Source organism: Halyomorpha halys, unplaced genomic scaffold (assembly GCF_000696795.3).
Source record: "Halyomorpha halys isolate HHAL.00 unplaced genomic scaffold, Hhal_1.1 Scaffold542.1, whole genome shotgun sequence".
Lineage (NCBI taxonomy): Eukaryota > Metazoa > Arthropoda > Insecta > Hemiptera > Pentatomidae > Halyomorpha > Halyomorpha halys.
This window is the reverse complement of record NW_027105041.1, coordinates 298,876-325,927: the sequence shown is the minus strand read 5'-3', so window position 1 is coordinate 325,927 and position 27,052 is coordinate 298,876. Positions and strand designations below refer to the sequence as shown.

General features: G+C 29.4%; 1 protein-coding gene across 10 annotated transcripts in view; it reads right to left on the bottom strand.

Annotated features, from left to right (window-relative positions):
• The window catches only part of LOC106684090 (protein Aster-B), a 251,168-nt gene that overhangs the window by 3,102 nt on the left and 221,014 nt on the right, over positions 1–27,052 (bottom strand). For 9 of the 10 annotated variants that reach the window (XM_067048154.1, XM_067048160.1, XM_067048169.1 and 6 more), the window contains 5 exons: positions 22,597–22,748; positions 13,120–13,223; positions 10,699–10,902; positions 8,971–9,118; positions 360–567 (listed from right to left, as the gene is read on the bottom strand). In XM_067048154.1, coding sequence (XP_066904255.1) covers positions 360–567; positions 8,971–9,118; positions 10,699–10,902; positions 13,120–13,223; positions 22,597–22,748 — 816 coding nt within the window. The remainder of the gene's footprint in view (positions 1–359; positions 568–8,970; positions 9,119–10,698; positions 10,903–13,119; positions 13,224–22,596; positions 22,749–27,052) is intronic. The other variant, XM_067048156.1, reaches the window with a different exon arrangement.

Sequence of the window (27,052 nt, the reverse complement as noted above, 5' to 3'; positions counted from 1 at the left end):
GATCTAATGGGCTATTATTTTTATTCAAAATTATGATAGCACTAAAAGAATGAAATGAGATGATTATTTCAAAACAGATAAATAATATTTATAAACATTTTAAACATAACTTTAATCAAAATTTGAAAAATTTAGTGCTCACAAAGTATACAAATATGAATATGAATATGAATTCTGAATATTGTACAGCTAACTGAAATATTTATAAAATATTTATTATAGATTAAATAAATTCAATTATGTCAGAACTCATTTGACCATCAAGTCCAGCATATTTGATTTTAATTAAATTAATAATTTAATTTTCATTAAAAAAAAAATAATAATAAAAGAGGTATAATGATGAATCCAATAATTACCTGGATGAGAAATCATAAGGTTGCTGAAGCCTGGCAATTCGATAAAGTAGGACGGTGGCGGAGGCAAACAGAAGAATCAGCAAGCCAGTCGATATTACGAGAAGTAAAGTTGGTCTTGGAAGACTTCTAAGGAATGTAAGAAAAGGCGCCCGAGTACCAGGAGTTGTTTGTGAAAACATATCATGATATGATTTTACCTCAATGCCTGCTATAAAATAGAAACCAAAACAAATCAAATAATTTAATTAACTTAAATATTTTAAACTAAGATAAAACAAATTATAATAATTAATACCTGCCAAACCAAGCTTGGATGTACGTTTTTTTCTATAATGTGATTTTGAAATAGACATGTCAGTGAATTATTAGATACTCTCTTGGCTGACATTTGAATTATAGGCAATTATCAGTGTTCGTGTAACATTGATAAGTCATTCACCAGATAAGGATTGTCAGATAAGGTATTAAACTACACTCAACATTATGCAATAAAAAAAAAAATTGAAAAATTTGAGGAATAATGTACTTCTAGTAGAACTATTCACATATTTTTATTCAATTCATGCAAGCTAATTTTTCAGTAATTATTTTTACTTCAAGATCAAGATTCTCAAAACACTATTCTTTTAAAGGTGTAACTACAAAATATTTAGAGCGTCAATCCACATGACTTTCTTAATATAGCCATGACTTACATTGTTTTTAGTTTAGTGGAAGATTGCTGATTGACCGTGTGTATCAATAAATGGAATTTGGTCTGGGTGCAGTCAAATTAAACTCAAATAGTAAATTGGGTGTCCTATTTTTATGAAAATTTACACCAAACCAAAACACCAATTTACTATTTGAGTTTAATTTGACCACACTCGGACCAAATTCCATTTATTGTTTTTAGTTTAGCTTTGTAGATGTTCTAAATATATTTCAAAAGAGCATTTGGAAAGTTCTCGGGAGATATATAACTTTAGAATTGACATTTTTTTTTTTTTAATTTAGTATTGTAAACAATTTAATTATTTTTCAAAATGAGCATATGGAAAGTTTCGAGAGGTATATAATTCTGGAATTATTTGAAAAATTAATAAAAGTTGTACGGGTTTCTATGGAAACCTGGACAAAATACTTCTAAAACATGGTTACAAAGTTATGAATAAAAATAAATTTTAATAACTGGTTTGTCCCCCATTCACACGACTTTCCTAATAACTTTAGGTGTGTAGTCTAATACAAAAATAATTTGCTTGTTTGCTGGCATATCTTCTCTAATATCAATCTAATTAATTTTTTTTTTTTAGTTAAGCTTTGTAATATAATCATTATTATTATTATCATTATAATTTGAGAACAATTTAATTATCTTCCACACAAGCATCTATGATGTTCCAGAATATCTGAAGTTTTTGAAAAAAATAATAAAAAGCGAAGGGGTTTCCATATGAACCTGCACTACATATATACTTTTAAAAACATCGGTACAAAGTACAATACATTATCCTTTTACGAATATTGCTCCAATTTAGATGATTTTTATTATGGGTCTCGCAAAGAATTTATTTATCATTCAAATGTCCATGACACCAGTTTCCATTCAGTTTACCATGAAATGTATACTTTTTAAGTTTTATTTCTTAATAATCTTTTTCCTAATTTTTCTTGAGCATGTACAATCTACAAAAGTTTAAAGAGATTGAACAATAATAATAATTACAGGGTAGGTTCATAAAAATCTTTAAAGTTGTTTTCACTAACTGGGGTCGAGTGTTGAAACCACAAAGAAAGTAACAAAATCGGTCCACACATTTAAGAGATAATTTAGGCTAATATAAAATAATGGTTGGAAGTGTGTTTTTGGACTCCAGGAAATAAATTTATTTCAATACCCTGATAAATATGATCAAATATCAGAAAACAAAATTACATTTCAGTCGAAGAAACTTAAAAAAGAACAAACATCAATAATATAATACATTTAATAAAAACAAATGTGATCAGACAAATTTTTTTTTTTTTTTAAATAAAACTAAAAACTTATTTTAAGAAAATAAAATCAGATAGTACTTGTTATAATCACTAAACATGCAACTAACAGTAATGAACTTGCAAATGCCCATACACAGTTATATTCAAGTTCTTCATAAAAATAAATATAATATTATCCTAGAAACAAATTATATACTGAAAAAAAAAATCATGCAGAAGACTTAATGGTAGTCGAGACCAGCTAGAAGACATGACACTATTGGGAACATGCCACAAGACGTTTAAAAACTATTTTAGACAACTACAACAACCTCAACCTAAAGACTAATACTGATTTCCTAAGACTGAAGTACATTCCCTGATTTTTATAATAAAAACTATTTATTAAAGTCATAATAAATAGGCATTCTCCAGTTTGTATATTTTAATAAAAAATATGTTAATGACTAAAATAAGAATTCATGCCAAAAAAATAAAAAAAAGTCAACCAACATTATATTTTTGTGATATCTCATTTTATAATGATGTGTTTATAGGTATAATGTAGTTTATTTGTTCCAAAATATTTTTCAAAATTTACAATTAGTTTATACAAAATGAGATAGCATTTTGCCATACATGTAAATGGAGTTCATGTATTCCATGAATCATAGTTTGAGAGATAAATATGGACTATAGGGTCAGTAATAAATCAACTTATTTTAGAAATATCAATAGATAAAGACTTTGTGAACCCTGTGATTTAGCAATGAAAATAATAGTGTCTTTAAGTCTCTTCAAAAACAGGTCAGTTTTCATTAAAATAATAAAATTCTTGTGTTCTCAAACAAACACATGAATAATATTATTTTTATCTTGCTATTTTAAAATGAAAATCCTAATTGAAATTCAATTAAGAATCTGGTATGCAAATCATATTGTACGTACAATTTTTTCCAACTCAACTGTAATTATTTTTTTAATTGTTAAATTTTGGAGAAATAGGTAAAAAAAAAATTTACATTATTTCAACAAGAACAATCAAGACCTTCACTATTTACCAGATATGATAAAATGGAAGTGTATACACTACAATGTACAAATCAGATTAACACTTACCAAATCCCAACCAAAAACAGATCAGAATAAAGAAAAAATACCTCTAGTAATTAGCTGATAGAGTCTGGCTCTAAAATGCTCACACGTAATATTTAAAGGGAATACCAATAGGTAATACTGCATGTCTATATGGCACGGCATTAAGTAGAATACAGTAGTGCGGAAACTTTCCTCAACGCTGTATTTACAGGGCAATAACTTATCTTTAACCTTTAGGTTCAAAAACTTAAAAGTTAGAATTTACAGAACTATTATCCTTCCCACTGTTCTTTATGGATACGGAAACATTGAAAAAAACATTGTAGTTTCATTTGGCATGTATTTTTATCAGTTTTATAAGATTTAAGGTTGAATTTAAACTAAGACAATTTCTTGTCACAGAACTAAAATTAAATTTCATTAACTTGTCATTGAATTAAAAATACATATATGTCAAAACATAGTTTTGAGAATCTAAAGATTCTCATTTAATCAATTTAATAAGAAATTGAAAATAAAAAATCACAAACTAATAATTATAACATGCAAAATACCATAGGAGTCTAATTTAAAACATTAGACTAAAAATACATAATTAATTTAGTAACTTTATTTATTTTTTAAATAATCCACAAAAATAAAGAAATCTTTCACACACATATTATATATATATATATAACCCATTATAAACAGATTCATGCAAAAAATTCTAATTTTAGCAAAAAATATAATTTAATAAAATTAATCCCTTAATTTAAGTTAAAATAGAGTTCAATACGGATGCTTGTTCTGTTGGCTGACTATGCTAAACATGCATAAAGGTTTAGCCTTTTATAAGCAGTTGTTGTTAAGAAATACTATTGAAGTAAATTTGGATGGAAAAAAAATAAAATAAAAATTTAAACTAGTGAATATTTAAAAACAAATTTGCTAATCTTCATCTAGCAACTATTCCGGTAAAAGGGACATTCCTGTAACACAGTAATGGGTAAATGTACAAATAACAATTCAAAATTTATGTTATTTTTAAAAATTCCTTTTGGAAAATCTTATTAGAACTAATAAATGAAATGAATGAAGATTTAAAAAAAAAAAATAAATAAATTTGTAAAACAGCAATTTTTTTTTTAATGACATTCAATATTACATATATCGCACATCTAGAATCAAAGAAACAAAATTCTAAAAATAACATTTCGTGTTCTTCGCATTTTGTTAGAATATCCAGAATCATTTTTTATGAAAATCATTTCACCTTACACACTCTATTCAAGATTTAAGTGGTTACTGTTAGGAAACCCTGCATATTCTGAGTCAAGACCATTGTTATCGACATGTCCCTAATCAAAAACCATGGTAGATCATTAATTTTACAGAAGTTTTTAAGTTACACTTAGTATATTCTTTTAACATTAACTAAGGTTCGTTACCATAGACAGTCCCATTTCTTGCTTTTATTTATTTATGCATTTAGGAACGTTTTTCATGTATATTTAACAATTAAAAAAAAAATAACTATTATACATTGTCACAAAATTAAATAACCATATTATGTATTTTTTATATAATTTATATTACTGTCATGGAAATTATCCATAAACAATCATACCTTCAATTATGTTCTCCATATTTCAGTATTCAACAATTAAAAAACATTATATCATCTAATTTTTTTCTAAAATAAAACTATTAGTAAGTTTAATTGATCATAATTTTTTTTAATTTTATTTAATATAAGATCTAACTTATTTCAAGGAGAAAAGACATCAAACTAAAAAATATCATACAAAAAGCATACTGACCTCATTGACTTTGTATGTATATAATAGCGAAATCTCTATTGTGAACTAAAAACGTTTGCAGCAAATTAATCCCCCATTTACTGAGTTTTGTCAGAAATATTACTATTTATTTTTAATGTAACTTTCTGAAACTCAGGGATTTTATTATTTATAATGTATGTGAGTAGTGCTTTGGTTTATGGGCAGCTTCCTTTTTTAAGTTCAACACATTGTCCTGATTAAATGCAATATAAATTGACTCTAATGTCTTCTTCCTGGTATAAGATTTCAATTAGTAAAGTATTTTGATATTTTCAAGGTCTATTTCATGGAGGTGGTAGTTGTTTTGGAGTTAGGTCTTGGTGTACTTTTAGGGTTATAAATATATATTTTAATATTGGTTGATTTTATTTTAATATTGGTATACCTATGTACGGTTTTTCACAATTTTTGCAAGGTATATTCTGTATTTCTAGGTTTTAAGCCAATTTATATTCATCAACATCTGATTTTCTTAAGAATGAGTTATGAGTTTATATATATAAAAGAGAGATTTAAATTTTTTATTATTAACATTATCAGAAATTGCTATTACATGATTTTCTGATTCTTGGATCAATTTAATGTCTGTTATTTTAGTTACTGACTTAAAATTGTTTCAAGCAGGTTTGAGAAGGAGCTCGATATGTATTAAAGTTTTTAGTCAATTCGAGAGGTTTTTTTTAATTTTTTTTTAATTGGTTTTGTTATTTATTAGGTCACTTTGGTTTTTGTTGTTTACTATTGGAGCTTGTTGTGTTTTAGGTATATGCTTTTCCAAATCTATTGCTGTATACCACCATTTACAGATTAATTTGTTATGGTAGAAACTGCAATATATTGAAATGCTATTTATATTGAAAATATTTTGATTAATTTCATTAGGGTATATAATATCAGTTATTAATATTGCTTTATTCACTAAATTATATTCTTTAGGAAAGAAAATTAAACAATTTCAGTACAAATTCTGATTCCTTCCAAAAATATTTTCCTACTATATTATTGGGGGTATATAGTTCAAATTTGACCCAATTGTCAGATATGCATTCCAGTTTAAGAGGTGTATTTGTGAAAAGGGATTTAATGTTAAATTAAGTTATTCAATTTGGTTTTCAATTCTTAGGAGTTTTTAACATCAAACAGATTATTACCACAAAAATAATTTAGGCTAGGATTCAGGAATTTCGATAAGGAATATGCTGTCACCTTATAGTACTGATCTGTGGTGGAAAACCAGATAAATAACTTCCCTTTAAATGGCCCACCATAAAAAAAGTTGGGCACATGTTGATTTTGTACGTGTTAGGCATTATTTTCTCCTCTGATTTTGATAATACCCAGAGTTGGCAGTTATTAAAGCAACTGAAGATAATTCAGCAAAGTTGGAACTGTTTTCCATATTTTTTTTTTTTTTTTTTTTACGATAAGCTGTTACTATACAGAGTTACAGATTAAGTATTAACGATACACAATATTTTGAATTGACTAAGGTTTAAGATAAGGTCTTACCATTAAACTGTTCGTCGGGAAAGAGAGATTCTGAAAAAAGAGGTAAGTAAGGATCAATCCCACTCTATTTTATATACCTCATGTAAATTGGAACAATTTGTTAAGAATGATAGAAAAAACTTGGCTTTAGTTTCTAAAATCTCTTGATAAGAAATTTCAATTTTATTGTTCATTTAATATGAGTGTATTTTGTTTTTCTTCAACATCCTTGACTTTACAGCAACAAATGCATAACTCAGAGAAATTTTGACTAATTTGCAATTACTAGTCTAAAATTTAGAGGGAATAGGTTTTCTTATTGTTGCTCTGATTGCTCGTTCAATCTAAACACAAGACAAATGTATGTATCTATATTGGGACTTTTAAATTTATTAATTATAAAATTAACCAATTAATTATTTCCATTTTGTTTATGTAGAGGGGAATAGTATGACATATTTAATGATAAAGTTTCAATTTATCTTCCATATTAAATTACCAATAGCCTACCAAAGTCAAACTTCAATCACAGCAAATTTCAGGAAAATTTTAAATTCTGCCTCTTTTAATTAAAAAAAAAAAAAGAAGAGGATTAGATAATGTTAAACTTGAGTTATAGAGAGTAGAGGTCAAACATTTCCAAAAAAACCGAAAAAGTCACTATAAGATTTTTAAGAAAGTGGAGAACATTACTTGTGGTTTCCTAGATATTAATTTAGGGGGTCTTCCTTTCATCTTGATGTGCGATATAATTACATTTATTATTTAAGGATATATTTAGATTTAATGATTAAATACTTGTGATTATTACAATATAAACACATCAAGTAAATAAATTGTAGATCATGAATGTGATATGAGTAAAAAAAAAAAAATGGTTTTGGAATTGATAGTTTAAGATTAGTTACAAAGTATGTATTGGATATTGGTATAATTTACCACATATTATAAAATTCATCACCATGGTTGGTCATGTAGCATTGGTAATAATCATTATTGATGGTATGAAAGATTACTCAATCAGAAATCTGAATGGTTTAGTGTTTATGATAGTGAGCTTACTTTCCTAAATATCATTAATCATATTTACAAGGTTTTATTAAGAAAAATGTCTACAAGTTTCTTTAAGGAACATTAAGATGGGCAAAATATGTTCATTTTATTTTTAAAATACAATATTATTCTGGTGTTTGAGAAAAAAAAAATATATTTTGTATTTACAAAACAACATAAAAAAGATGAATTAGATACAACTGTCACAATTTTATTTATCAGTAATTTACAACACAGGTTCATGATAACTAATATCTAATGGTATCCTAGAAAACCTGATATAAAATCCAATAAATGATAAAATTTCTAGCAACTCGAAAAACTGGAATCTCTCCAAGGATGAAAATCATTAATTAGTAACCTCATTAATGAAAACCTAATATATGACCCCTTAGGTCTGATGAAACATTCTAAAGCCATGGTAATGAGCAATTGGTAATAAATATCCATGAGGTCATAAAAATTCTTAAAAACATTCTTACGCCATCATCGGCTACTTATTGGCACATTTGTTTTTGGAGAGACTTATTAGTCTCTAAATTAATATCAATACTGATCAATTTATACTTTAGTAACTAATCTATTATTAAACTTTAATTTATTTCTTTGTATGCAACTTTAAATAAGACTGACATTTGAATTTGGAACTACATTGCCGACTTTCTTAAAAAAGTGTCTCGTATTTTTTTAAAGAGGGTGTATTTTCAAATAATTCAATCAAGTTAAAATATGGTTTTGTATATCCTTAACATTTATGACTATTTAATTATTTAATGCTTAAACAATCCCCAAAAATAATTTTGAAAATTGTTGCTCTTAACAATTAGACATAAAAGCAACATGAATCTACAGAATCTTTAATGGTATTTGTAATATTCTTTAACTAATTAAAATGCATACAATATATACTTAATCTCAATTTGTTGCAATGAAATAGAATGATTTTGGTTAATGAGATTATGTCACAATGATCAATAGAAATATTTTTATGCCAGGATACCTAATGAAAAACCAATTCAGTCTAGGATATTCTAACTTATGAATATTTTGATTTTCAATAGTCTGTTATGTATACTATATTATACTAAATTTATGTATCCTAAGAATCATTTGTCTTCAGCTGAACTCGTTATTTTCAATATTTACATTCAAACAAAATAAAACAAAACAAAAAAAAAAATTAAATGTACCCATTTTCTGTGTGTTCCCCTTTCCTGGAGTGTCTACAGTGGTACTAGTTAACTTAGATTCTAAGTTCGACTCACTCCCAGAGAGACTGGACTCCTCGTCAGGTATTATTGGTTCCTCTAGCTCTTCTTTTAACCTTTCTTCAATACACTGGTAATATAAATATATTTTGTAATATTATTTAAATTATGTGAAATAAAATTAACCTATAGAACATAATCATAGCAAATGCTTAATAATGTAAGAATATAGTATATGCTTAATGATGTAAGAATATAGTATTATTTAATACTATAAACTTAATAATTATAGTATCATAACATTAGGGTTTACAATAAACAAAATATTTAATTTCAGAGATGTGTATTTTAAATGAATGCTTTATTTAACATTTAAAAATGAAGAGGCAATGAATGAAACTTCAAAGATTGAAAAAATATTCTTTAGTTATAAGCAAATGATTCTGGATATACCACCAAACCTATAGTATATATAATATGAAGAAGACGGTCAGAGTTGCGGTAAGAAAACAACAAATAGTTTTTAACTATTTAATGTCCGAAGTTTCGCCCAACTTTGCAGGTCTTAATTAGGGCTGTTCTGCAGTTAAAGCAAACATAGATGTCTGTTTAACCTATCGCTTTTGAACAATCCTGCTGAAGCCCTGCAAAGTAGGGCAAAACGTTGGAGATTAAATGGTTAAAAACTATTTGTTCTTTTTTGACTGCAATCCTGACCATCTTCTTCATATTTTAAGTTATACGGTCAACTATATATATATTGCCTATGAATTCTTAAATCAGTTATCTGGATCTCAAATAAACTGACTAGTTTTTAATTGAACAAAACTTTAGAAAAATTAATAAAAACTGCTACGCCACAACCCCTGATGAAGACCTGAAACTCAGGTCGAAACGTTGGCATAAAATAAATAAATATGGTTTTGTTTATTTATGTTGTTCTTTACTGACCGCACCCCCCGACAAACTTCTCCAATAATAAAAACTGTAGTTATATTAAACTGTTTCTAATCATATATATTTTTTTTTCCCAACCAGAACTACAATATGAAAAATAGTGAAATAGAAAATCTATGCATTAATTTTTTTTTTTTCAGGAATTTTAAATTAAAATAAGAAAACATTTTATCTGCATTAAACAAAATTACTTAATCACAATTGAAATGCATTAATCACAATTAAGTAAAAATTCAATATTTTTAAAATTAAGGATGTAAGAAAAAAAAAAAATCATATCTTGTTATATAAAACTCAATAAGTATATCATATCATTAGCACCTATAGTATTGTATTTATCTTGTTTATAAAAAAATTGCACTCAAATGCTTATTAATTGACTTCTAACATAAAATTGATCACCTAATGGCTTTGATTATTTTTTTCTTTGATTTTAAAAATTATAACTGTAATTGCAATTAGCATGTATATTTAATATATGTGTACCAATGTTGAAAAATTGTAATTTTTCGGCAGAAACCTCTAAATAGACAAATAGAACTTTGACTATAATTAAAAAAAATAATAAAAAAAATCTTCCTTAATGATTTCATATTCAATCACAATGGTCTTAAATCTAAACTTACATCAAACACAAAATTATAACTGAAATACATCATTGTATATAACAGAAAGGAGTTATTAATTCAAACAAAATTAACTAATAAAAAATATATAACTAATAAATAACATAGCATTTATTATGTAACATACATCTGATTTTGGGAGCGTGTTGCATGGGGTCGGAGCAAGAGCAGCATTCCACACTTGCACCATGAGCTTGTATGTACTGTCCCTAGAAAGAAGAGAGCCAAAGACATGCTTGTCATCCTCAGTAGTAATACCTACCGCATTTGGTATTATGTATGCTGTTTTTTCTTTTGTGACTTTTAGCACTGTTGATGTCGGTATGAGAAGCTGAAATCAAAATATAGATGATAAATAAAGATAGAAACTTCTCCTACAACCTACTGAATTACAGAATATGAAATATGAAGTGTAGTCCGAATATCAACACATGAAATATTAATATTTCTTGTAAAGTATTAATAAAACAAAAATGAATATAATCTAATTTTATTAGTTGATTGAAATTTTCCCCATTCTTTCAATAACATTCTTACAAAGAAAAAGAGTTTTTATTCTCATTTCAAAAAATTTTGAATTTGATATAAAAAAAAATTGTAAGAAGATATTTTTTATCACATCACCAATTTTAAACACCAAAAGTTTTTAGAAAATAGTTCAAGATTTTAAAAAGAAGCTATCAGTTGTTTTTTTTACATAATTCCCTTCATTACTATTATTTCTTAAAAACAGTTCGAACTATACAAAATATATTTCTTGTACATGTGCAAAGATGAACCACATAATATGCAAAAAATATACTATATGAAAAACAATCAACATTATTATTTTCTAATTTCTGGGACTGCCTCAATCCCTCCTTGTCCACATTCACTAAAAGTAGAAGTGCATACAATAAGCAGGACAGATAAATATAGCTTATTGTATCAGGTTAACGTTGAAACATGGCTTCACTTATGTAAGTGGCATTACATTGATAATCTTGATTGATTCACAGTGGAAAAAAATAACTGAGAAAAATAAATGTTTTTTAAAACATGAGAGCATAAAGTATTTATGAAAACAGATTAGGTTATAGTAATTCTGTAAAACTGGTTCTAGGTAAATATCAAAAGACACATTTATTTTTAAAAATATTAAAAACCCTTCTGAGTGATAAACTGTCCAATGTAACTATACCTTAGACTATGGATTTATCTGTTAAGAAATTAGTAACCGGAAAATATATATAAACACTCCCACTTGATATATAATTTAATGAATAGGTGCAAAATTTAATAATAGTAATATAAAATAATTATTTGAGTTTTGGGTAAAATAAAAAAAAATAAGGATATTCAGTTGATCTAATATTCACAACTTTGTTCGTTTTAAATAGGGTTTAGTTTTAATTCATTGTATTCGATTAATAACTTATCGATCCTTTGTTTTTATGGAAAGTTCTATCTGTTTAAAAGTTCTTTCATCAAGTGAAACTGCAAGGGTGTGTTTTAATGAATATAACTGATGCAATCAAAAATTCAAAAACTTTTTGAAAATGAATAACCTGTGTAATAAATACCTTTCCTATTATAGAAATCTTTCTTCTTTTTCACTATTATCAGAGGAGGTTAAATTAACAAATCAATTATCCATAAATGATACTTATAAAATTGTCAAAACAATTATGTTTTATGGTTAATATTAATACTTAAATTATTAATGCCAACTAAGATGATATTATATTGAAATTTCTATGAAACAGAAAGGATCATATACAAGTGAGTGATAAGAATTTTTTTCTATATTGTTACTGATAAGAAGTTTATCCAGAAGAGATTTAGTTCTGATTTGTGATATATATTTTATATAAATTACAAATGTTAAGTTTAATCAAAAGTTTTAGATTCAAAGTTGGGAATTATAAAAATGGTCAAGTATAAATTTTATCTACTACTTTCACTCACCCATTGGATGAAGTGGTTTCCTGGATAAAGCTATATTTCAAAATGGCACCCTCTGTAGATTTCATTCTCTTAAACACTTGATTTTGAATTTAACCTTGAAATACAGGTAATTATGAACCCAATGGAAATTTGCAGGAAAAGGGTAATTTAAAGGAAATACAATTTTAAGAAAATTAAATAAGGATCTAGGAAAAAGAAATAGTGAGGAAGTTCTATTGATCCATGTACTTGGTAGACTTTTTTTCCCCTATAGGTTAAAATGCAACTTGCCACATAAAACCAATATTGAAGAATCACAAGATATCAACCAACATTTAGTCAAGCAACCATCATTTTACTTAGATCAACTTAATTTAATTGTCAGCATCTCTGGTTTGTTCTTGTTTTTAACTTTTGTTAGGACAAGCCTTTCGGACATAAATTGATCAAAACTTGAAATTATTTAAATTTTGTAACAATTTAATAACGTTTTCAAGTCAATATCAAATCTTAATTAAAGAATTTATGCAGCATGATATAACCAGATTTGGTGGAGAAATACTGAAAGCAATGGTAGCTTATAATTATTGCTATTATTTTTAGTAAGTATATTTCAACTTACCTTGGTGACATAACCGAATACGTTGGAATAAAAAGCAAAGTAGTTCCGCGTAATGTACAAGTGGCCCTGAAGTAAGATGTCAGCTACTAGGGCACAGGAGTAATCTGAAATATAAAAATATTTCTCAGAAATATGAATAAAACAGATAAAATCAATAATTTTTCGATACATAATTATTTTTTCTAATTTCATCAATGAACGAAAGGAGGTTGTCACATAAGACATTATACAGTAAATCACAGTAAGTTCGTTTCAAAAAAGATTAATTTCCAGGTTCACACTAATTATTTTGAAAGAAATATACAGAAGAAAAACTCTAATTTAGGCAAATCAGTAATGAACATAGTACGAGTTGACCTTCGTTCAAAAAGTAACAATTTGACTTAGATGATCTCAGTAATTTAATATTAGCCTAAATGTTACCCTCAGATGTACTGATTGCATTTGGACTGGTTGACGTTAAAATACATTAATGGATTGTGAGAGACGGAATTTATAATTATTGTATAAATTAACAAAATTAATTTTAAATTATATTTAACAAAAGATTTTAATATATAAAGTAAAACAAAAGGAGAAAGTGATTAAAAAAAATTTATGGTCAAATAAAATAAATTAAATTAGATGAACAACCTTTTTTGAGAATGACTGCAGTATCTATTGTTTAGATGGCTTTGAAATTGGCTTACTTCAATAAAATCATAAAGTCTACTTCCATTTCTTTCTTACTACTCCTCTGCCTTGTTACTGGTCTATTCATTCACGTTTTCATTGTTTAGAAAAAAATATTAATTAAAAATTATTTAATGTCTTATGACAAAATCATACTGGTTTTCAGACTATTATTTTCTAATACCAGCTTTTTGATGATTTCGTCCTGTTTTCTATTTCTTTCCTCTGTATTCTTGAGAATTCGGCGTTCTCGAACAATAATTCTGCCAGTTGGTTCATTGAAAGTTTGAGGTCTTGTAAATCTTAAGCGATTTTTCCTACCTCCGCTAGAATTGCGGCTATATTTTCATCCATACTATTATCTGGTACGCCAATGAAGTCACTTTCTTCGATGAGGACGTACAGGTTCGGCATCGCATGTTTTTCTTTAATTGGGTTACATCCCTTTCAGCAACATTACAGTTAATTGTTTTCAAACTATCCCACAACTGTCGGCAAGTGGATCCAACTTGTAAAAGAGTCAATCGTTCGAAAATAATTTTTGGAAACATCCAGATTACCCTTTAATTAGTTAAAAACGTGAAATATATGTTCATTTTCTCTTCTATTTAATTGACCGGAAAAAACATATATTTCATTATATGTCTTTAAGAACTCAGTAATGAGCTGTGAAAAATGCAATATATCATTATATTTACAACCACACTACGATAAATTATTATGTAAGTGAGACTAGCCCTTAGAAAAACAAAAAAAAATCTTATAAAACGATATTAAAATTAATATCCCTAACCATGAAGGAAAATTGGTAAAGAAGTACTGTTATCATACCGACGGTTATGCAAGGAGGGGATATGGTCAGAATCATGCTTGACAGATTTAGCCCAATTAAGACTACGCACTTTATGAGGCTGGGTGGACCCCGAAGGGCTTCCGAACACACCGGGCTGACTTACGGCTACAATGAAACAGAAAACAATTATCTGCCACAGCCGGATTCGAACTCGGGGCCTCGGAGTTAGTAGCACAGTGCTTTACCACTATCCGATAAGTAATAATAATTAAATAAACAAAAATAATAAAATGATATAATTTTTAATAAAAAATAATTCTTTGTCACACAGAAGTACTTGTCACACTTATGTACAAAGATCATCCTGGAGTTATGTTAATAGACACAAGAAAAAACAAAGCAATAACTATCGAATAACGTCCGGAATTAACTGGAAAGAATAAAAAATTGTCAACGATTCAGGTATAGGTAGAAAAAAGAAAAGAATTTTGTAAAGTAGATTCACACCACAATTTCCTTTGTTTCAATGTCTTAAGAACAGGGTACGATTTTTTAAAAATAAAAATTACTGATTGAATTAAATATTTACATAAAGAAATTTAAGTAGCTCTAATGATTTCGTATTATAAAAGAGCCCGAGCCCGATATTATTCCTTCCATAATAAACTCCCTAACCACCCAAACCCACTCGTTTCTAACCTTGCTTCCTCTTCCATTCCTGGCAATCCTCGAGGCGCCTGAAAAGAAGATGGCCTCGTGACCTTATATTGTAAACTGCTTTTAGAGTTCTACTACTGGGTAGTTTCTCTACATCCTGTATCATATCATTATTTCATTATGATCAAATTTACTGGCTGTATTTTTTTATACAGTTGTAAATATCAATAAATAAATAAAATAAATATTATAAAAGAACAAGAAAGTTACTCACCTTGAAATATAGACATTTAAAAACTCGCCTTAGAAATCACTTGAGCGATTACACCTAAATTTATTCTATTTAAATTATAATTGATTCAAATTGTTCCTATCATTTATTAAATTGAACTGTTAATTCCGCCATTTAGTAAATTATATATTTAAGAAAAAATAAAAACATAATGAGAGATTGTGTAAGACACAAGGGTCTTCGCAGCCTTGAATCACCAATCGTAAACAATACTCTATGAATAGGATTTAATTATTATCGCGGCTAAGAGTTCTTAAGTGCATCATCAATTGTGAGTGCTAGTTCCAAAAAGTAGTAAATTCTCTCTCCCTCCCTTCCTCCCCTGTTTTTCAAGTTATTTTAAGATGAATATACGACAAACAGGTCGAATTTAAAAATAGTTGTTTAAATATAAGGTATTATATATTACTGCAAAAGTAGTGTATTATATATGAAAACTTTTGATCCCAGTAAATTAAAAGTGAGATCCTCTTTAATGTTTTTCTTGGTTGAGCTTTGTTACTTCAGGGCTGTAGCAACGTCCTGATAATACCAGCAAGAGGGTGGTCGTTAAAAACTAACATTAAAATTTTGTACGGAGTACCCTCTTATTTTGTTCTAGGGTTAAGAAAAAAAATCTATCATAAAATTTCAAATTTTTAAAAAGTTTATAGGGTTCGTTACTGACCCTTGAAATTTTAAAATAATACTTACCTATTACTTTCACTTACCTGTATAAGGAATATATGGTAAGGAAGAGTATAGCGATCCTGCGAAATTTCGAATTCGAGTTTTCGACGGAAATATGAGTTTTGAAGTCCTCTGAGTCCAAATAACCAATTATCGGGAAAAATTTGTTTCCCCTTTATACGGGGGTCGGTGGAAATCTTCAGAAGCCACGGATTCAAGACACCTATCCGTGTGTGAGATTTCTACCCAAAATAACCACCTCCCTACACCCGTTCTTTCCTCTCCACGGGACCGCCGTTAAACATTACTACTTCATGGAGGGAAATGCCTATGTGCCGCATTATGCTTATCTTCTACACATGGGATTTTAGTCAGTCATAAGTCGGTTATTGTCCCTTCCATACCAGTCCCTTCTAGCCTTCTCTTCAGCTCTTAACCTCTTAAGGATAACAGTGGCGAATTCCTTCACCACTGCCCAATATTTGTCCAAGCGCAGCATATGGTTCACCAAGTTTTCTGGTGTGATGTTCAGTCCACACGATCTCTCCAATTTGCCTCTTTCCCCTTCGAAGTGCAAGCAAGCAAAGAATACATACTCCACTGTTTCCTCAATTGCAGGGCATTCTGCGATGTTGTACAATTTGAAGCGTTACTGATAGGCTCTGAAGCATCTGTGTCCAGGCAACAGGGTGCGATAAAAATCTACGTCACACGTCGGCGACGATAACACAAACCAACAGCGGGTATCAATATGTTCCGGAATAGTATGCCACCCAACGCTGTTGCCACTGAGTAATAGTTATTTCCCGCTCTTATCTCAAAACGCGAGAACGACGTCTATAATGCCTACTTCTTTCTTCAACAAAAAGTTCAAGTAGAGGCATTCTGGCAATCACGCACGCCCTTCATAGGAAACAGTATTAAACGCACTTGCTGTCCTTAATAAAACTCTGCGATAAACGGAAACCATCTGTCTCCTGCATGGTTTCATATGTATCGCATTTTTACAAATTGGAATTCCGTTCTACAGAATTGAGAGGATAACAGTAGCTAGAAACCTTCAGCGACTCTCTCTTGGACCTCCTTGGAAATCTCATACTAGTCGCCTGTTTCGGCTGGCAATGGTGTGCTGGCAATGCCCAACCATCCGATCGCGTGGGAAGCTGCGTAGAGCCTTTGCTAAGTTTCTTAAGAAATATTTTTTAATGCCTTAAAATGGGCCATAAACCAACCCTCTAGCACAATCTGTTATAAATAAATCTAGGACCATTTTTGTGAACAAAAACATTGTGAAATTCGGCTATTTCCGCAGTTTTGCAAAAAGATATTAAAAAATACTTATTTAAAAAATAGATTTGCTATGTATTTAGTCAGTATTAAAATTAAATTAAATCTGTACCGCTACAATCCATGAAGGGTCAGGGGTGTTTATATTACTAATACCAAAAGTGTGATAATGTATGAAAGGTTCAGGCTTTGGGTGATTATTGTTAATTATTATTGACCTTGAGCTATAAGAGAGAACGCATGACCATTATTAATAAAATTTTAATACATTATTTCATCTCCAGAAGTTTCACTTTTGTCGGCCAGACCCAAGACTTCCACAATTTTTTTTTCTTTTTAATGGAATATTATCAATATTAGACAAAATGTGATGTTCCAAATATCATAGAAATTGTCTATAAGTGGCTAAAGAAGTGGTATTTAAGTATTTTTAAAACTATATGAAATTAATGTATTTTATATAAAATAAATCAATCAAAAATGATGCGTACAATTTAATCATAATCTAATTTATTCTTAATAAATCTTTTTAATTTTTTTGTATTATTTTTAAATCTGATTAGTTGGCATTCCTTGCTCTCTTTTTCGGTAAGTTTTTTTTTTTTTTCAGTCTCGTATGTTTACTGAATTGTAGTAATTTCATTTTCACCTCCTGTAGAATTATAATTAGATCGAAAGAATTTCATCATATAATCAACCTATTTCCAATTTTCATATCTAAAATTGTTCAGGCCCGCGGGTTCCCACAAGACAATTTTTATTTCAAAATATTTTCAGTTACAAATTAATTTTTATTTTGGTAAAACAAATATTTCATCGAGATTTTTATATTTCAAGTAATCTACAAAAAGATTTCTCGTCATTTGGAAAAAAAAATGGGTTTTAGAAACTGTAGCTCGTGAACAATTGAACGTAGAGAGGTCCCAAATTTTTGTAAATTTGTATTACTATAAAATTATTTTATTATTTTTTATCGTACGATGGCTTTATAGATTTTGAATACTGTGTTAGGCCTTCAGTTTTACAGTAACAATTTCGTTATATATTTTTAAAACAGATAATCATTTTCAGCATGAAATTTTCTTTAAGCTCATGGCCAAGATTTTCTTTTTATGATTTTGAAAAAGAAACTTCACGATGAAAGTAAAAAAAAAAAAATTAAAAGAAAAATATCTTTTAAACGTTTAGATGTTTCCAGACTTTTACAATGTCAAAAACAAAACAAAAAAATCGAACACCGTTATTGTGGGAATTAATTTTATGCATTATGTTTCCTTATACCCCATCCAATACACGAACCGTTATGTTCCTAGAGGAGACTAAATAAATGATAATGAAATTCTTTTTCTAGACGAGCAGTTATATAAGTTGGTGACCCTGTGGTCAGGATACCTGACTGAAGAAGTCCCTGGGCTGTTAGGTCCCATGAAATTCTTTCGATCCAATTATAATTCTACAGGAGGTGAAAATGAAATTACTACAATTCAGTAAACGTCAGGAGAGTAAAAAAAAAACCTTACTGTAAAAGAGAGTAAGGAATACCAATTCTGCTCTTCTGTAAATAAAAATAAAATAAAACCCATCCAGCGCTCCCCCTCACATCTTCCGTTTCATTTTTTCTCGGGTCAGGAAATCAATTTATATCAATATAATTTTTGTTTTCTTGAGTGCAGAACGTCGGTAAAGAAGTTTGACTTCAATAAATCCGAGGCAACATATAGAGTTTTTAAATAGCTGGGGCACTGATTACCAAAGTACATATTCATACGAGCTTCGAGAACTAATAAATATTTTTAAAAATTGACGTTATAACTTTTTGTTATCTCAATGATAATGATCAATTATTTAAGAACTTAATAATCTCACAAAAAAAAAACTTTCAGAAGATCCTCATGCGCTCTGTACAAATTAAAGGATCAGAAGCTAGATTCACAACAAAGCTTATCGAGTTTTTATCTAACTGAATTAATAGGTACAATCGGTATGATAGAAGGGGAAATGTTTTTGTGAATTTTAATATCAAAAACAAATGGTATGTAGGAACAGTTTACTGCAGTAGATACAGTTTCCTAAACGTCCGTTATTTCTCAGATAAACTGAGTAGATCTCAAACAAGGAGTTCTAGGGTAGAAAGGAAGGTATAGTTGAAGACAAAATGGCATGGTATACGGAAATTGTTAAGGTCAAATATTGTATAACATAACCAAGGATGCATGTAACAGAAATATATCTATAGCGCTTTAGTTAGATATAAACCACATAACATCGATACATAATTAATAAATCTTAAAAAAAAATCTATAGTTAAGAATATCCTTAGTAAGAGACAACGGAATAGGTTGTCGTCATGTAGTAAATTATAGCAAAAAGATCAGTAAAAATGACGTAAAATTATTAAATTATATCTGAGGAAATTTAGTTCCTGAAAAGATAAAATTAGGTTACAAACAAACACATATCGAATAGGTGAGTTGATAGAGACCAATTGATATCAAACAAAGCGTCGGAATCAAAAGTTTGAAACAAAACCAAACACTTTTTATGTAATTTTTTCATATAAGAAGAATCACTCCTCAACACTTTCTAAATGCGCCAACAGACCAGAACAGTTAGAATTCGGCCGCCAAGATGAGCGGGGCTCTATACGTAACCTCAGGCAGCCGGGATTCAAGCAGGAAGTTAGTCGTGAGTCAAACTGAATAAGAATAACAGTTTCGAAGGAGCTGTAGACTTTAATGACTCATTCTCTTATATTGGAGTTTTTACACACTCATTTACAAGTTAATGCTCTATAGTTATCTTTTACGGAAATGTATTAGAAAAATCGAAGTGCATCTTAATTTACCTTATTTATCTCTATTATCAAAGTGTTCAATTGGTTTATGATTACAGTTCTTGTAATGCACATAGGTTTTTTTAAAAAAGAAACTCCGAAAAGGTGGAGTGGAAATCTGATGTCTTAGTTATTTACTTCCAAGACAGTTGGAAAAAGATTAAATATTAGTAAGGGCCGAATTTAAGAGCGTTCCTAAGGAACACCTTAATGGGCCTACTTTGTATTATACACCATTAACTTTCCAAAAAAAATAAATTTTTTTAAAAGCTACTTTTATTTATAATAATTTCTTAGGACATATTGCTTTCTTAGGTAAGGAAGGCGTAAAGAATAGTTTCTAAAACGGAAACTATGTTAAAGGTTGTATATACTGTGTACACAGCTATAGGTGTGTAAGTAAGGAAATCCTTAGAAAGATGTAATTTAGAAATCTTGATGGTATCCTGTTGAAAATGTGTCGAGAGTTAGCTAACAAAGAATTCTCTGTTTCACTTATTATCTTGATTCAAACTTTAAGTAAAATAAATTAAAAAAAGGTGAAAACGTAATTTATTCAACGATAAAAATGAGCCGTTACATGATCGGGAAACATTAAAACTAAATCGCAGTGTATTCGTAAGTTTTTTACGGAGGAAATTCAGTGACTTTTAATAGCTCCTACAAATAATTGTCAAGATCAGTAAATAAAATATGAATTTTAGAGTTTTTATGTTACAAACTGCAAGCCTGTATCTTTTTATATCGATGTTTAAGGTGGATATGTGTCATAACTATATAATAGCCTGTTCTTAGAAGATTCCAAAGGTTTTGTAAATCTGATAATTATCAGTAAATAACTAACCAGTGAAATTTTCGTCAGAACAGAAAATGAAAACCTTAGAGTGCATATACCACTGCATTGGTAATTTTTTTGAACTCTTGATGTAAGATGTGCTTATATGTCAGTATTTATGTGATCGTATCTTTTTCTATTTTCATGATGCATAAATTGGTGAAACGTTGAGCCACTAGTTATGTAATAAATTAAAAAAATACTAGGATTTCTATTAGCACAAACAATGATAACCTTTTTTTGTCTCATTAGTTATATAAACATGAGTTATTTCTAAATTATAGGTTATATAATGTCCCAGGGCTTTCAGAGGGAATCCGTCATTGTGGAATTTCCCGGATTTCTCAAATCTGATGCATTTACGAGTCCTCAACATTATCTTATTGGAATTCCCTATAATAATTATCATGCATCTACAGTACGTATTAATTAGAGGATCCTATAATAATTATCATACACCTACGATACCGATTAATTAGAGGATCCTATAATAATTATCATACATCTACAGTACCTAATAATTAGAGGATCCTATAATAATTATCATACATCTAATTAGAGGATCCTATAATAATTATCATACATCTACAGTACCTATTCATTAGAGGATCCTATAATAATTATCATACACCAACAGTACCCATTAATTAGATGATCCCATAATAATTATCATGAATCTACAGTACCTATTAATTAGATGCTTCTATAATAATGATCATATCTCTACAATATCTATCAATTAGAAGTCTCTATAATCATTACCATATCTTTTTAATAAATATTAATTAGGTGTCCCTTTAGTAATTATCATACCTCTACATTATCTATTAATTAAAGGTCTCTATAATAATCATCATACCTCTACAATACATGTTAATTAGAGGTCCCTATAATAATCATCAAAAGCATATATATTATAAAACATAGAAATTATAACTAGTCAATATCCCCCATACCTATCTCCTTAAGCCTGTCACAAGTTATGTGGTCAACTTTTTCGAAGTTATCAAAACGTATTCGTGCAGGAGAATCTCTGTGCTTTTGTTAATTACAGAGTCATATTTTCATTCAACTATATTCCCCACACCTTATTAAGAATGAAAAGTATTCAGTTTTTTGTAAGTAAAGTAAGAAGTTTTTTGAGTAATTATGATATATGATACCATTTCACTAAAATCTAAAATATCATCATCTAGACCAAAAGACCTAATAAGAGCAAAATCCTCACTCCTGCAACATGCTTCATAAAAGGAGTACGCCGTTCGACGTCCATGGCTTTTCCCAGAGACTACTGCGCGGATTTTTTTAAGATTTGGAACCAAAGTCACATATTACTCCTTGGAACTCGTCAATACTATCCACTACTATTTCGAAATGGTATAAAATATACATTTTTAAAACGATCAACTAAATAACCCAAAACCCATATAAATACTAACAGTTAAGAACTTTCTCATCGGGTGGTACTGTCTTGAAATGGCGGTGGAACTTCTTCTGCCTGGCTTTACTACTGCCAGGGGATGATATCAAGATCTCCTGCGCAGCTGCCGAAGCGCACTCCTGCGCAGAGGCTTCAGGGACCATCTCTACCCTGCGAAAGAAAAAAAATATTTTAATTGTAATTGAATATAAAATATATAATAGAAAACTAAATACACAAGAAGGATTTAAAAAGTAGATCAAAAGGTGCGATATATCACGAGACAAGTAAAAACCATATATTATTGGGCTAAACGCTCTTGAAGCTCTTGCACAAAAATGTGAACGGTAAACAAAACTTTCACTTACTATAAAAATTCGTATTTTAAGGTTTCTCGAGATTAAGATAACGAATACTAACTTTGTTCCCGGCAAGAATACAATAGTTTAACAAAAAATAACGAAGTCTTGTACAAATGGGAAAGATCGAATGGTCTCGGTTTCTTCCGATTTGAACTCCTTTATACAAGGTTTATTATTGCTAAACTAGTTATTCATTCCAAATAGGTAAGATTAGAGTTACTTATAAAGGATTTTTTTTTTTAAACAATCTTTGTTGTTCGTTGGGTCTTTAGGGCCTAAAACCCAGAGTTCGCCAACCCACATGTTTCACATTGAAACATTCTTAGTTTTGACTGCCGTCAAAATAGCCCTGAAGAAGCCCTGCAACGTGGGGCGAAACGTTGGCTCATTAAATTAGTATATTTCTACTATTTGAGTTTTTCTTGACCGCACCCGGACCATATTCCTTTCATGAAACATTCTTTGTTTAAATCCTGTTGGACTATTTCACATATGACAATCATACGTATCCAGTATTAAATTCCACTCAATTGAACATTCATTAACCGAGTTTAATAAAATGTTTGAGCTGTTTTTGAGAAAATATTAAAGAAGTTTAAAATCGATTCTCTAAAGAGATAACAGTGGTTGGTCGATTTTAACGAAAAAAAGGTGATAACGTAACATAAAGGTAACATCCTAGGCATAAACACATGTCCTACATATGTAATTAAGTTTTATACTAGGCTATTCACACTCACATAGACTATTTTGCCAGACTTGGTTATTAGAACTCAGGGGAGGGGGAGGGGGAGGAGGGAGCATCAAAACGTGTATTGCCATCGACAACTCGAATTCAATATTTTGTACCAGGAAGTATTGTCCCTTCATAAGTAGAAAATGTAAATTAAAACCATCATATAATGTAATGGTCAGAAATAGACGTAGCGTATTCAGATGCGCTCTATTAATCTAAGGACTGTGTCTAAGTAATAGAGTAATCTTATATAAACCCATAAAAAATTCACTTATTTAAAAATCACAGTTTCATTCCTTCCAGGGAAGATTGCAGATGAATTAATCAGCATGTCATGCAACATTAAATAATAAATAAATAAGTATTACGCATTTCTTGATTTTTCCTTCTAACGAATGATAAAAGTACAAAACATGAGAAATTATTTACTGCTTTTTTTTTTTTTTTTTATTGTGTATTAAGTGTATTAATTGTCTGCTACTTCATCGAATTCATTTTTAAAGATTCAATAAAATTATTGGGTACTGCCGTATATAAATAAGTAAGGCGGAGCATATCAAGATAACAAACGTTATTTTGATCATACACTTGATTTCTTAACTTTAGTATATCAGTTCGTAAAACGATGCTACGAATTGTATACCTATACTTGTGGAAAAAAAAAAGGGAAGATGGACAGGAAAGGTACACAAATAGCAGAAAAACTATTTATTAGTAACTAATGTTTCGCATTACTTTGCAGAGCTAAATTTTAGCAAGATTCGATACTTAGGACTCCATCTTGACAAGACTGAAACGACAAGAAACTGCTCGTAGATTCCGATTGCTACAACACTTACTTGACAAAAGCTCTAAACTTCCCATTCACTACAAAAAATTAGTATTCACTACAATAATCAGACCAATTTGGACATATGGAATTGAGCTCTGGGGCTCCACCAAACCATCAAATTCTTCCCGCATCCAATCGTTACAATCCAAAATCCTACGTAAAATCCTTGATGCTCCTTATTACGTCACAAATAAACTCATTCATAAAGACCTTAACATCCCATTCGTTGCAGATTTGACCCAAACCAGATATGCGTCTGTTTATTCCAAACTCCTTAACCATCCTAACCCATTAATTCTTAATCTTTCATCCTTAACAATCCCTGATAATCCTCCGAGGCGTCTGAAAAGAAGATGGCCACGAGACCTTCTAGTTTAAATTAATGTTTGAAGTACCACCAATGGGTGGTTCCTTCCCAAGATTTTCAAGTGTATATGAAACATACTACATATTTACTTATTGTATTATTTTGTACAGTTGTAAATTACAATAAATAAATAATTAAAAAAAAAAAAATTTAGCAAGATACAAACATTGTAAAAGTTTTGTATATCATTCTCATTAACCACTTATGAAGCCCTGCTAATTGGGACGAAACGTTGGTTACTTATAAATGGCTTTTCTCTGCACCCTTGTTGACCACTAACCATTTTTCTCAAATTAATTACGTACAGTCAAATAATAATATGACAGATAGAAATGATCTGAGATCTGATTTCAAGAAATCAACATATTAACAAATATAATATATATATTTAATTACTTTAAACTAGCCAAAAAAAATAATAAACTAAAGCCGGTCTTGTGAGATAAATAACTGAGACGAAGTACTTGAATATGAGAAGTAAGAAATTAGAAAGCACAAAAAAAAAAACAGTAACATTAATAATTTATATAATAGCAGGTGATGATATAATTATCTTCTCTCTAGACTGAACACTCACATAATACCAACCTGAGGAGCCGTAATTAGTAAATGATGCCGAGAGGAATAACTAGTTAGCTTATTATTTTAGAACTTGATTCTTTAGATCTCAACAGATAAAGCATTAACAATTTTATTTCAAGATGTATCAAAGGAAGATCTTGTGAGCCAACATTTCGCCCCATTTTGCAGGGCTAAAAAAGATACAAACAACTAAGATATGGCTAAAAGTACAAACATAATATTAGCTATACTCTATTTTACATTAATTTCAAGTTGCCACTTCGAAAAATCGTTCTACATGCCTTTAAACTTTCTTTACCGATCGTTGGATAATATACTTCTTTTCTTCCAATCTTTGCATTTGCATCTCTTAATAATATTTTCATACAGTTTAGCGGTAATTTATCGTAAATCTCCTCCAATATATCATAAAATTCGCATTTTATCTCTTCATCATTGTCATCGGTCGGAGAATGAATGAAACTATTTATAAAAATAATTAATTATACAAAGGACTACTTTTTAAACAAAAGATTCAATTTTTTCAACTAATTTAACCTAATTCAGTTTAAATCATCTAGAAACGGGGAAACAAAAAGAAGATGATTAAAAAACGAATTATTGTAAAGTTCGATTGGATATGGGAAACCGAAAAGTTTCTAGTCTGATTGTCTGACGGATTAGTATGGTGTGTATTTGGTGGGGGAACAAGCCCGGCAAGTGGGCTTAGTGGTCCTTTTTGCCAACCCCTGGCTGCTACCAGAGATGCCGCCGCGTACTAACTAAGGTGGGAGTGTCAAGATTCATTTTTTGGAACCGCAGAAAAATAAATATTAAGGTGGGATTCGAACCCACAACGTTCCGAACCGAGCGCACTGGGACCTTTTTTCTGGGAACATTTATGATCTATCACTTCATTGAAAAATTTTAATCAAAATCACAGACATGGGACTATCAAACAACCTAACAGCGATAGGAATGTTTACATACACTCCAACTTCTGAGAGGGTACACCACCTACATCATTGGAAGGATGCGGAAGCCTTGAGCCAGATAAGATATAGTTTGGGTCGTAGTCTCAACTATTTATGGAATGGGTCGTTCGGGAACGGTGCCAAAATGGAAAACAAAATGGGCAAAACAAGCTCTTTTCTCCTCTTGGGCTCCTGAATCAATGGTAATCACAAAAAAAAAGAAAGTATTAATGAATTAAGTCACTGATGCCTTTTTAGAACAGCCTTGAACATTTTTACGGCCCCCGAAATTCATCACACTTTTACAAAATATATTCATTTTATATTAGCCCAAGCAACTGTTAACAAATGTATTAAAAAATACATTATTTGTGCACACGTATATTAAAAAAATAGCTGTAGAAGTTGTAAGAAAAAATCAAATTTGATAGACAGTAACATTTTTGTGAATATAAGATAGATATTACTTGCTTTTAATATGAGTTTAGAGAGTAAGAACTTATTCGATAAATAATAATAACTCATTATGGGTAAATTTTTTACTCCAAAATTATGTGTTTGGTAACTCTAAATTTGAAATGGGGATATATAATTTTGCAAAATCATTTGGTTGTGGCCACCCCTTTTTTTACTTTTATTTTTG